Consider the following 13630-nt stretch of genomic DNA (forward strand, 5'->3'; position numbering starts at 1 on the left):
GCCCAATAGAACAACTGATTGCATTATTCTTTCTCATTTGTAAACATAAACACTTCGTGAACATGGCTTAAAGACAAGCAGCCGCCAAAGTTGCAGCCAACCGCTCAATCAAGACTCGACGGCTAAATAGGCTGTCTCTAATTTGGGTTATCGACACGGGAGTGACTAATGCAGCTAATTCTGTAGGAAGCGAGTATGTTGATATGCTGATACAGGCAAAATATTATAAATTTATAACCCCTAAATACCTATAATCTTAATACCTTCACCTGTTTCAAGAGTCCTGTTGCCTCTCTATAATCCAAGTAATCTATAATAAAGTTTTTAATGAGCTGTTTGCCAAACTATACTTACGTACCTACATAACGATGGTGGAATTTCAATATTACCTATGGTAAGGTACCTACGCCAAATAAAGCCCGGTTATTAAGCTTGCCTAATTAATTTCAAAATTTCATGTGTAAACAGGGCCTAATGTGAAGGCCAGCCACACTTATCCCTGTTGAGTTGTCTTTCGTACTTTCTTTGGCAAAAACGCTGCTCGCTCCGCTTAAACCTACTCTAATTATTCTGCTTTAGATGTGCGTCACCGGATTGTTTGTGTGCCAAGAAATGCAACATTAAATGATGCAGTTCAAATGAGTGTCCATGCCCTTTATTCTACTGTGAACTAACTATTGCGAAGAGTTTAAGTACATTCCTTAAGACTGTTTCTAAAGCTGTGCTTTTCCATAATTAATACTTACTTCTAAATTTGCCCTTTCAACTATTAGACTTTTCACAATGTGCGCATACTTACTTAAAATATATGATGTATGCATCATATCATATCTATTAGTTTATATTATTTACATAGCTCTATTTAATGACATGTTGTACACACCTAGCCTGTAACCCCTTTAGTTTTAGTTTATGGTTATAGAAACTTTTTCTAGATAATTGTCAGACAGCGTTTGTAAGGGAATACTGATTCTTGTTAAAATTGCATACCTACATTATTACTTGCAATACACATAAATACCCATACCCAGTGAAAAATGAAGTCGGCAAACACCTTTTGGTGCTAATATCTGTCGGTCTGTAATCAAATCTTGCAAGTTAAATTTGACCCACTTTCCGGTTTCCAATGAAGCTGAAAATTTGCATAATACTCGTATGTAAGTCGGGTGACAATGCAATATTATGGTACCATCGAGCTGATCTGATGATGGAGACAGGAGGGAAGGAGGTAGGTAGGTAGGTAGGTAGAGGGAGGAACTCTGTGATAAAACAACGCAACCTAATTGTGTTTGGGTTTTTTATAATGGTCTCGATGAGTACCTATTAGTTGCCTGTGGAAAGAAAGGTACAGGCAGCGATAAAAGCTTGTACCAAGAATGAAATTTTTGCCAAAAACTTATTACAGAAGAATATTGTAGACTAACTCGTACTAACAGCAACACGCTTAACTGGCCATTAAAGGTGTACACTAATGTCGTCTTGTGCTGTCATAAGTTGTAATGAATTAACGGTGTCGACGATACCATGGGTCAAGGAAGCTATCATCAAGCTTGACATCTTAGTTACTAAAACCAACACCATAAATGCTCATGAATATAATAAATTCCTCATTTTTCATTACAATCGTTTTTCATATTCCATTCTTGACATTTCTTCAAATAGTCCAGATCCATGGCCAGGTCTTTAGAGACGGTCTTAACGTCGGCTGTGGCGGCAGACCCGGGATTGTTTAGTGCGTCTCTCGGTTTGATAAAGGGCTTAACTGTAATGCCCCATAACTTGCCGAACATTGACATGAGGCCGACAACGGAGAGGCCTAGAAGGAACCCCTGCAACAAGAACATTCGGACATTATTAAGTAAAAAGGTCGAGCGTCGATAAGGATGAATTATAACTGCACCGTTATGGCACTAGCGCCTTATTGACAACAGACATCAATGAGTTAGTTAGTTACTACTTCTGGGCATTTTCCGCAAATTGACAACCATTATGCCTATTTTGCGTGAAGTCGAGGTAACGCTATTCTAACCACCCTAGCTCCTCCACGAAGCGTAGGTAAGCTTTCAGGTTGCTAACTGCCTCTTTTAGTGTGCACGGAGTCCGAAGGTATTTGATCCTGTATACTTCTACCTGTTTGCAGTCTAGGAGAATGTGTTTTGTTGTTTCCTCTTTTTCCATACATGCTCTGCACATGGGACTGTCTGTTTTACCCATATTGTGTAGGTGTTTGTTTAATGTGTTTTGTCCTGTAATTAATCCTACTATTTTACGTAGTTGTTGACATCAATAAGTAACATTTTGCTTAAAATATGCCACAACGACGGCTTACCTACAATTTACACCCGCCTGATGGTTAATTGTAGGCAATGTAGCTCCAAACGTGTCACAAGCGCAATAACAAACTTTCATTGTTGAACAAATACGTTAAACTAGCTTTTACCTGTGGTCTGCGTTCAATAATAATGATGATTCATAAAAAAATACCCTATGTCCTTCCCTGGGCCTCAAACTGTGTCCATGTCCATACCAAATTAAAGCCTAACCAGCAATTTATAATCAGGTGCCATATTGCGGAATTTCATTGGAACTAAATTTTTCACACTAAACTGAATAACAGCGCCCTCCTGACAATGATCATATATTTCTGGTTGGTTCTGGTGGGTCTGGTGGATGTATAGACCGTGTCATTCACGAAGACGCGTGCCTTAACTCGTCATGTCACGTTATGAAAAGTTAGATTTGACAAATATGCGCGTTATCGTGGATGTCACGAACTATACATCGGTTCAAAGGTTTAAGCTCGATGAGGTAACAGATAGATAGAGTTACATTCATATTTTATAGGTAGGAAAAGGTACAAGTCTCTCAACAAGACTATAACTAGATTTTTCGAAATATCTAGTTTCAACATTATCTTTGTTTACATAATAGATGTATACAGAGTACTATTAATAACTAGCTTAATTCTAAAATAGGCCCTTGAGGCATTGTACTTAGGTCATACATATTTTTTAAAATACTCGTTCGCGTTTTTCCTGCAGACATCGCAAATTTAAGGGAACCTAAAGCTTTACAGCCGGGATATACATTTTCTCATTAATTGAGACTCAATTAAGAAGAACGGAAAAGCTATGTACCAAGTCGTTAACTTTTATTGTATTGTCCACAGAAGTGACCTTTTTCTACAATGTGTTTGATCCACCAAGGTTGCTGGCGGCATTTCCTCGTTGTATCGCAATGCTGATACGTGGTGCGAGGAAGCCGCCAGCTCTTCGGTCACCAGTTATGTCAACCAGACGCTTTGCCATTTTTGCAAAAAACTTGTGCACGCTGGGACTCCATAGACCTAGAGTTTCACTATCAAGTTTAGTTGAAATATTTATTTAGTTATAAATTAAATGAAATTATAAATAAGGTAACCCTAAATGGCTCAACAGTTGAAGTCCGTGAATATGCATGCCCATGCCCATTATAAAACACCTAAAACCTACTCATGTTTATATCCTAAATTCTAGGAATCTAATAAAATAAATATATAATTACAATATATAGGAACAATCACACACATCGACCATTCGAACCATCGAACCTTACACAAATCAACCTAGACACAAAATAAGCAAAGCTTGTACTATGGGTCCTAGGCGACGATATACATACGTATATAGATAAATACATTCTTATATACATAGAAAACAACCATGACTCAGAAACAAATTTAATATCTGTGTACATCACACAAATAAATGCTCATACCGGGATTCGAAACCGGGACCATCCGCTTCATAGGCAGGGTAACTATCACTACCCACTAGGCCAGACCGGTCGCCTAAAATAAACAATTGAATACTCGTATGATGTACGATGGGAGTGTTCTCTAATTTATCTTCGCGATAAATATTTCTATAGCAGAGTATTGATGAGCGAATATAATTTGGGAGAGAGCCAAGATTTGATTCATGATGTGATGTGTGATAGGTTGATCTCGAAGGTGTTAGTTCGAGAAATTAGATCTCTGGAAGCTTCGAAAATACGCTTATATCATTATTTTAAGGGCGCGAGTCCATGGCCAAGCAAATGAATATGATCCAACTTTTCTATTTGAACAATTTGCTTATATAATATTATAGGTACTTCATACTAAGTGTGCCTTATAGTTGATTTGTAGAGGATGTCGTTTGGTTTGGCATTCATTCAATCCGTTTTTTACCCAGATTAAAAAAGAGAGGAAGGTATCAATTCAGCCGTTTTGATTGTACACTTATTGTTCAGTGTATAAATTTGATACAATGAAAATATTGACCATACAAATAATTCGGCCCGCAATATAAAGCAAAACACAAGTTACGAGATATGAGCTTTTTAAAGCACATAATGTCATGTCATGCTATGTCTCGTAATGTCTGCAGTAGGGCTAATATGGTTGACTCTTTATCATTTGTCACCATGCCTGTCACGTTCTAACAAGTATGTAAGCGCGAAAGTGACGGGCATAGTGACAAGAGATAAAAATAGAACCATGCTGCCACTGCTGTACATTGCTGCTCGTTAAATTTTCAAAAAAATTTACAGGCTCATAATTACGTGTACCGTGGTACCTAACCTAACTTAAAAAACTTCTTAATTAATGATTACACGAATAAATTTTGTATCTGGTTTAATTTATCGCCCGTATTGTATTTACACACTGTATGTATTGACGACCGGTTTGGCCTAGTGGGTAGTGACCCTGCCTACGAAGCTGATGGTCCCGGTTTCAAATCCTGGTAAGGGCATTTATTCGTGTGATGAGCATGGATATTTGTTCCTGAGTCATGGGTGTTTTCTATGTATTTAAGTATTTATAAATATTGATATATTATATATATCGTTGTCTAAGTAGGCCTACCCTCAATACAAGCCTTATTGTGCTTACTGTGGGACTTAATCAATTTGTGTAATAATGTCCTATAATATTTATTTATGTTACCTCATAACTCCGTCATTTTACATCCATGGGATCAATAAAGAATTGAGGGAACACCTCAACTCTTACAGACATCCATCCATATAGCAATTTTTCTATGTTCATCAACAAATCAAGTATTTGCATTCAAAACGGAACTCTTCAACGACGCGTATTTCACGTTTCGCAATGTGTCTTCTTCGTTAAATTGGTTAAGCAAGAAAGTTTTTAGTACGGAACATTTTTGCCAAGATCCCGTTCTGATAACGGGTTCCTTAAGAAATTGAAGGAACTCCTTAAAATCTTGACGGATTTAAATCCAAACCTTGAAATTTTGGAATGTTACCGAAACGTCTAACTTTTTAGTGATTGCCAGAGAGGAACAAGTTATATGCTAGCCGAAGTCGATTCGAAGACGGTTTTTAATACATACAATACTTCCACCGAGGTCGGACAGGAATAAGTTCCAGTCATAATTGTATCGCTCCTCGTACACGGACACCATCATAGTGTTGAAGTGGATGTACAGCTGAAATCATTATTAATGGACATTAATATTTATGGGGAAATGCCACCTTGAGGTAATTGTGCCTATTTGACAATTGCAGTATGTTTCTTTTCCACTAATGAAAGGGAATATATGAAGACTTCTAACCCCATCGTTTCTTTTCGTCAGTTAGGTTAGACCCATGAGAGAATTCGTCCTAACTAACCTTGTAATATTTAGGTACCTCACATTTAAAAATAACAGCGCAGTTATTTGATGCCTCCCACAATTTAAAATTTTGTATTTTTTTATTTCTTATCTTTATTCTTCCAAAAACTAAGGCAAAAACTCCATAAATTATCCCAGATTTTTTCGTTTCATTTCATGACCTTTGCCATATACAGACAGACCTAGCTAGAGCAGATAATATACAACAGAGTTCAAGTGACCCGGAAAGATTACATTACATATAAAAGGTATGACTTACATGTGTCTCCAAAGTGGAAACACCGGAGTTTAGAGCCCACACCTTCTTCAAGGAATCCCATGTGTAGTCGCTCCTCCGGAATGTTACAAAGGCATTGTAAAGGTAAGAACGACAGATGCGGGGACAACTAGTGGAGTTGTGGTCCTCGTACATACTAGAAACGAGTTTTTGGTTAATTTACGAAGCAAAATATACAAATAAGGGGCAACTGAAGGTACTAAAGCGTAAACAAGTAAAATGAGTCAGGAAAATGGACATAAATATTTTTAAAGTTGAATGAGTACAGTCAACATCAAAAGTAGCAGATGAAACAACGCGCCAAAAGTATCTTATATTTCGGATAACTTTTCCAATTATAGATACATTTCTAAAATTCGCGATCAAAAGTATATCTTTTACAGTCTTCTTTCAGTTGTTCTATATTAAGGACATCACGTTTTGTTAAGCTGTTACGGAATGGTAGATAATAGATACTTATGAAGCGTTATTTGATCCGCTACTTTTGATGCTGACTGTACAATAACTATCACATGACTAAAATCATAACAAAATTACCAAAAAGTTGTAAAACAAAACAATTCATGTTCAAGAAGGCAAGATAGACTTTATTTTAATGGTGTGTTATTTTTCGTAAAGGTTTATTTCCCTTATGCAGTTTTTATTTATATCGTTAGTGTTTAAAATTGTTGGTTTTTTATTTATCGTTAGTGTTTTTATTTGTTTCGTTAGTGTATAAGAATTCTAACTTTATACAGGATGATTCAGGAGACGTGAGCAGGATCAAGCTTGAGCATTCAGTAAGTTATAAGCAACTGTTTCGTACCAGTATTTGTGAGATTAACGTTCTTTTATTTTTTACTGTTCAAAAAAAAAATTATAATTTATTTACACCATGTATGGTCACCCTATTTGTTTTATCCATAACAAATTACAAATTGAATGTCATCGGAGTCTGGTTACTTTTGAAAAATCGTATCTCACTCAAGTGTGACATTTTGTTTTCTTCATAATCAAAGTGCTGTCATAACGGTTAAAAAGGTTTTATCTTTCTTAATTAAGTGTTGTAGGGTGTCCATGATTGTAGATTATCAAATTTGTCCTTCCCAAAAAGTTAAATAACAGAAATAAAGCGAGATTGTTTTACTTAAATACGATGGTGAACGGTTCATTAACATTTACTGATTGTGTAGGCTTAGTCCTGCTCACGTCTCATGAATCACCCTGTATATTCCGTGATAAGACTTCTCATGTCATTGTAGTTGTCGCAACGGGGAAGATCACTGAGCATCCAGGGTCCGGAGCAGCCAACAGCCTCGCCTACCAGATATGACACATGTTTAGTGGTGCACTGCAATGTGAAAAGCTTAAACTGATTGAAAAGTGTAAAGACTATGGTCATGTAATGAAAATCAGCCATGTATTTCATTTGCCAGTCAGAAAAAGCGACAGGTAAGTGTTAATATTGATAGAGATCAATTTATTTAAACTTTATTGCATAATAAAAATAAGTACAAATGGCGGACTTAATGCCTTAAGGCATTCTCTACCAGTCAACCATAGGGCAAAACAGAAATTTTCGAATGTGGGTGCAGTGAGAAAGATAATTCAGAAAAAAAAGGACAACTATAAGTAATTTTGAAAAACTATTTACAATTTTGGACATTAATAACATCATTTACAATTATACACAAATACTACATATTATATAGACAATATCTGGGAAACCGAGCTTTGCTCGAAAAACATATAAAAACTCAGAAATGCGCGTTTTCCCTGAGGTAAGACCTAGCTAGATCAATTTTTCGCCCCCGAAAACCTCCATATAGAAAATTTCATCGAAATCGTTAGAGCCGTTTCCGAGATCCCCGAAATATATATATAAATATACAAGAATTTCTCGTTTAAAGGTATAAGATATCTTCTTCGATCTGCGTATTTAGAGTAGAACCAATGATCTTGTCCTCAGGACACTGCTTCCACCTGATTCTTAAAGAGTATTTAAGGACATTGTGTAGATAAAAGCAAGACTAGCTACCTACCTCATTTGTACTGTAGTCCTCCCAGTCCACACACGGATCGTGATCTCGACTGATCTTCTGATACTGGTCCACTGACAGCTTCACGTCTATGGTCTCGCCGGTGTTCACGTACAAGTAGTCCACCAAACCACCGTTGTACACTGCCACTTCTGTTATTTAGATATAGTCAGAATTATAACCTGTATTATAACTCTATAAAAGCTCTTTTATTTCGATTTGGTAGAATAGAGGATACGGAATAGCATGAATTAAAGCTTATAAAGTAATATGTAGCCAGACCTAACTGTGTACTTCAAAAGTTTCCAAATAAGTAGACCACAGTTTTGTTGTGTTCCTTACCAGTGAACGGTTCCTTACAATAATGCACGTAGACGTGGTATCCCGGCGGAGTGGTGCTAATGCTGTTAGCGATGTCTAGGGCATTGTGACGAAGAGTCAGGGAGTACCCGGCGCTTTGGGATGCCTTATAGCTCAGCACCTATTTAATAACTTTGACGTAGAATATTCTAACATAGAACCAAAGGCCTAATTAAAAAACCTCCTTCCTAAAAGCAGTTATATACTCCTAGATTGAGATGGTACAGTCGAGTTCATTAGCATGTTTACAAACCCACCAAAGGAATATTTATATTTATTTTTAGAACGTGGGCTCGTAAAGATGTTTGTGAACTCGACTGTACCTACTTATACATATAACTTTCTCAGTCTAGTAGATATCTGGGTCTGCTCTTGCAATAATTAGGACCGTGAGAATTTGGTTTAACTGAAGCACTATGCGACATATCAACAGCGGCAATACCAAGAAAGTTGTCACATACACTTTTTTTATGTAGTCCATCAGATATATCTATTTGCAAAAAGGAAACATGTTATGGGATTATTTCGTTTACCCGCGGTGTAAGAGTATAACATCGGCCCATCACGAAACCAAGACTTGATTCCACCTCCACATCTGTAAAAACACCAAGTCTATTAGTACCTACCCTACAGCAATCAAGTAATTCTTTGTTATTAATAATATTCCTTTTAGCTAAGCAAACATAAAATCTTCTACTTACTTTCTATTAGCCCATCAAAACCATATTGTACGAAGAACTCGTCACTGCTATAGGTTATTTCTTCCCACAAATGGTCCAGGGTAACGTGGGAAAAGTTGAAGTTGCGCCAAACGGAGGTGAACCGAGGGTGCGAATACAGTCCATATTCCTGGCGGAAGGTTTAAATAATATTTCGAACATTGATAGCACAGTCACCTGCAGAGAGAGGTGACCCCCTGCATACAATCAGTTATCAGTCTATGACGGGGTCACCACTCTCTGCAGCTGACAAATTCCAAAGCCAAATTCTAATTATTATCCAGGCTGGTCATTTAAATATTTTCAGCGATGTAACTACAAAAATACATCGCTGAAAATGTTTGGAGACATTATTTACGTAATAGTATTTGAATATGTTTAGGGAATCCACGAGAGTGTCACTTAACTTCAATAAAAGCCGACGTTATTAGATACTTAAGCCAAGCCATAAAATATTATCGGGCCAAAAGTCTAATCCATAGAATTTCAGATGACAGTTAGATGATTTTCTATGACCCTGCCGCAAATGCATACGAAGAAAAAAAAGCGGCCAAGTGCGATTCGGACTCGCCCATGAAGGGTTCGTACCATTTATGACGTATTAAAAAAAACTACTTACTAGATCTCGTTCAAACCAATTTTCGGTGGAAGTTCGCATGGTAATGTATATCATATATTTTTTTAGTTTTATCATTCTGTTATTTTAGAAGATACAGGGGGGGACACACATTTTACCACTTTGGAAGTGTCTCTCGCACAAACTATTCAGTTTAGAAAAAAATGTTATTAGAAACCTCAATATCATTTTTGAAGACCTACCCATAGATACCCCACACGTATGGGTTTCATGATTTTTTTTTTTTAATTTTATGACGTATTAAAAAAAACTACTTACTAGATCTCGTTCAAACCAATTTTCGGTGGAAGTTTGCATGGTAATGTACATCATATATTTTTTTTAGTTTTATCATTTTCTTATTTTAGAAGTTACTGGACACACATTTTACCACTTTGGAAGTATCTGAAGTGTGAAAATCTTAATGCGGGTCATAGAATACATCTACTTACCAAGTTTGAACAGTATAGTTCTTATAGTTTCGGAAAAAGTAGCTGTCACATAAACGGACAGACAGACGGACATGGCCAATCTATAAGGGTTCCGTTTTTTGCCATTTGGCTACGGAACCCGAAAAACGTTCCTCCATTATTTTTATACTTGTACTGTGGCTTCCGTCAGAGCATGCGTGAGGCAGGAGGTACTCGTATAAGTACCTACATCGACTTCTCATTGAAGTCTGGGGGCGTTCTGTGGCTGGTAATGACTATCGTAATACGCCAAACGAAACGAAAAAATGTATCGGGAGGACATTTTATAAGTTTCAATCGGCGTTTCTGTCAACAATTGTGTTCTTGGCTAGGCCCTCTACTCAGTTCCTGGATAAACAATGTGTGGACACATGCTCTATATATTAGAGATACCTTACCTCCATCTTGTCGTACTTGTACGGTGGTTCCCGGCAGAAGGTAAGGCTGGGGTACATGATCGTCTCGTTGAAGTCGAAGTGTGTATGGGTCGTGATCGGGATGTTGATTAGTTTCCGCACACATGCTGTTATCTAAAAAAATGAAAATATTATATAACGTATGTTTCATTAGTTTGTTCAAACAGAGATGGTTATCATTTTTGTTAGATATTTCTCGTATTAGTAGGTACTCGTATGATCGTATCACAGCATTAACTTTGTCATATTTCTCTGCAGCAATAGATACACTTTTGCGACTGATGGGGATGGAATATAGTTGTGCAACAAAATGACATCATTGGATGTGGATATGGGAATTATTATGATATAAGGAATGTTGGTTTGTATCATGAGCGAGATGTTTCACGTCAGCATCATACCTAGCGGTTCAGTTTTGACCTTAGGTACCTACTGAAGGCTTTCGAGTGGCTCTGATGACTTCTGCCTAAAGCGGCTGGTTTATTCACTGGATCTGAATGTCACTTATGAAATCAGTTTATTTAAAAATAAAATCATCCTTGAGGCTAAAAGGACGTTAGTGAATAATGAAGATGCGCATAGTATTTAAAGTGATAAATATGATTGATTACCTGCTGTATAACTACGCAGCTGCATACCACCACAACGAGCGTCCGGATAAGGTTGGGTCCTTTCAAGCACTGGTAGCATTTTTTCTTGAAGGTCTCTGAAGGCGCTTCGGACTAAAGTATCAAATGGTTTTACCGTTTAGAGAGGGATATCAATTACGGGGCTTAAAATTGGTTAGCGCAACCGGTGTTCCGCGAGTGTTTGAATCTCCAGGCGATTAATTTAATTTAATTGAAGGAAAATTAAGTAAATTCGCCGCAGGTAACGGTTAGTACACTCGTCACGTCTTTTACAAGTTAGAAGGGTGATGAATGCGGCAAGCCACAAACAATGTCGTAGAAACTCAAATCTAAATCGTATTTACTAGGTACAAAGGGAACTTTGTTATATAGTTATTATATATTGATCTATCTATGTAATCTCCAATCAAAGTTCTACGTACCTCTGGATAAACTTTCGACATCTTTCCTCAATCGTCCTCCATGTTGAAATACGTCAAAACGGCTGCATTTAACCGCAGTTAGTCCAGACAACTACGGCTTAGAGATATAAGCGTTTACAGCAATCGTAAATAAAGATTAGGGTGGTATTGAACTTATATTCGCGATTAGATCAGCAAGGGCAGGGCAAGGTTTTGTTTGTAGTGTTGTCGACTGAGTGAAAAAAGTCTTTGAGTAAACTAGTGCAGTGTCATGTCTAACCTTTAATTTCATCAATAAACAAAAACAAGTACAATAACAAAACTTATAAACTACTACTAACATTAAGTATGAACTAAATAAAAATATAACTTATACTCACCTATCTTAGGTCCCCTAGATCTGACCCCTGCGGAAAGGCCTTTTTTTAAGGCTCTGGAAAAGTTTATGGGCGTCACGACTCCACGGCCCCAGTGTCTTCCTGAAATGTGTCATTTTGTTGTTTATTTTGAATACCTAGGTCTTGTTTCCACAATATTTGTAACATTTATCAGATGGTTTACATTTTTAATTACAGTACATGTATGAGGATTTATTTGGAGGACCAGAAATATCTCGTAGTAGTTGATTATCAGTTTAATCAACGATTGCGACGAGTATGTGTACGGTGCGGGAATTACCCCGCACCTCACTTACCGATATTGACCGTACGGGCCGTTGTGACTTTTTACCACTTTGGAAGAGTTTCTCGCGCAAACTATTCAGCTTAGGAAAAAATGACATTTGAAACCTCAATATTATTTTTAAGACCTATCCATAGATACCCTACACCTATGGGTTTGTTGAAAAAAAATTTTTTGAGTTTCAGTTCTAAGTATGGGAACCCCCAAAATTTATTGTTTTTTTTTTCTATTTTTGTGTGAAAATCTTAATGCGGTTCACAGAATACATCTACCTACCAAGTTTTAAGGGTATAGTTGTTATGGTTTCGGAGAAAAGTGGCTGCGACATACGGACGGACAGACAGACATGACGAATCCATAAGGGTTCCGTTTTTTGCCATTGAGCTACGGAACCCTAAAAACATACAAGGCAGGTACAAATATTAGACGCGTATTGTTATGTTTACTTTCGTAACATTGTTATGTTATGTTCCTCTAGGTATATCGCACGATTCACGCTTGTCACATATAGTCCGGCAATCTAATTATCAGGGAGCGGCACATCAAACAGGTAACATATTGGTTTCACCAAATTCAATAAACGCCACGAGTGGGTGGTAAATCTGCCATGATGTTCTACCGCAGAATACATAGAACTAGAGGTATGGCTAAACTGTTACGACATTATTATGATCTTTTACAAAATAAGAAGCGCCTTCACCAGTGCCGGATTAACCATTAAGCAAAATAAGCACTTGCTTAGGGCACCACGTCTAGGGGGGCACCAAAATCATAGGAAAAAAAAACGCGCAGGCTGCATCAGCATCGCAGTCGTAGTGTAGTACTTATTATGTACACGAAACTTTTTGATACGTGTGCAAGTACCCATCTAATAACGAAGGGTCGTAAGAGAGTGAGGACACGTAAGCACATCTCCAACCTTACGCGGAGGCCATCAAAGCTCATGGCCAAAAAAATCTTAGCGTCGGGCTTGTGGCCAACCGATTTTCTCGACGTAGATTACCGATTTTGTAGCGTATTTTGGTCTCTTGCACACCAGATGTGTCGGCCAGGCCGAGTTGCTGCAGAGCCGCGATCCTGCGACCTAATTGTCAAAGTGTAATAAAGGGCCCTGCGAAGGCCGAAAAACAAAAGCATCTTATCAAGTTGCGCTTTCGAGTTAAGGCAAAGGCCGAGCAGTAGTAGAACCGTGATTACATAGGTTCGATTTCAAGCCACTCTTTTGCAGTTCGGCGTTAGGTCTTATGCGACGCCAGGACTTCTCCTTTATGCAAACTGCCCCGCTTTTGCTTGGCCATGGATCCAAATCCATGCTGTCCTCTTTCACAGCTGGGCTGCCTTGCTCACACCTCGCCATTAGTTGTATTATATGACGCGCCGCGA

General features: G+C 37.7%; 1 protein-coding gene across 1 annotated transcript; it reads right to left on the bottom strand.

Moving 5' to 3' along the window:
* Nucleotides 1–1580: 1580 nt before the first annotated feature.
* LOC133524095 (uncharacterized) lies at nt 1581–12190 on the bottom strand. Its single transcript, XM_061859939.1, has 11 exons — nt 11588–12190; nt 11148–11258; nt 10519–10650; nt 9017–9164; nt 8849–8910; nt 8298–8436; nt 7959–8107; nt 7140–7267; nt 5920–6073; nt 5379–5474; nt 1581–1829 (listed from the first exon to the last, which is right to left on the bottom strand). The coding sequence occupies exons 1-11, from the start codon at nt 11606–11608 to the stop codon at nt 1608–1610; spliced, it is 1362 nt and encodes a 453-aa protein (XP_061715923.1). The 5' UTR covers nt 11609–12190; the 3' UTR covers nt 1581–1607.
* Between the last annotated feature and the right edge of the window lie 1440 nt (nt 12191–13630).

This window comes from Cydia pomonella, chromosome 13 (genome assembly GCF_033807575.1).
Source record: "Cydia pomonella isolate Wapato2018A chromosome 13, ilCydPomo1, whole genome shotgun sequence".
In the NCBI taxonomy this organism is placed as follows: Eukaryota; Metazoa; Arthropoda; class Insecta; order Lepidoptera; family Tortricidae; genus Cydia; species Cydia pomonella.

What these genes read in the sequence shown, in the direction of transcription:
- LOC133524095 (XM_061859939.1), bottom strand. Translation starts at nt 11,608, where the DNA reads ATGTCGAAAGTTTATCCAGAG. An exon ending in GCTGCGTAGTTATACAGCAG is followed by an intron (nt 10,651 to 11,147) that starts GTAATCAATCAT and finishes TCATTTTTTTAG; the next exon opens with ATAACAGCATGTGTGCGGAA. An exon ending in ACAAGTACGACAAGATGGAG is followed by an intron (nt 9,165 to 10,518) that starts GTAAGGTATCTC and finishes ACCTTCCGCCAG; the next exon opens with GAATATGGACTGTATTCGCA.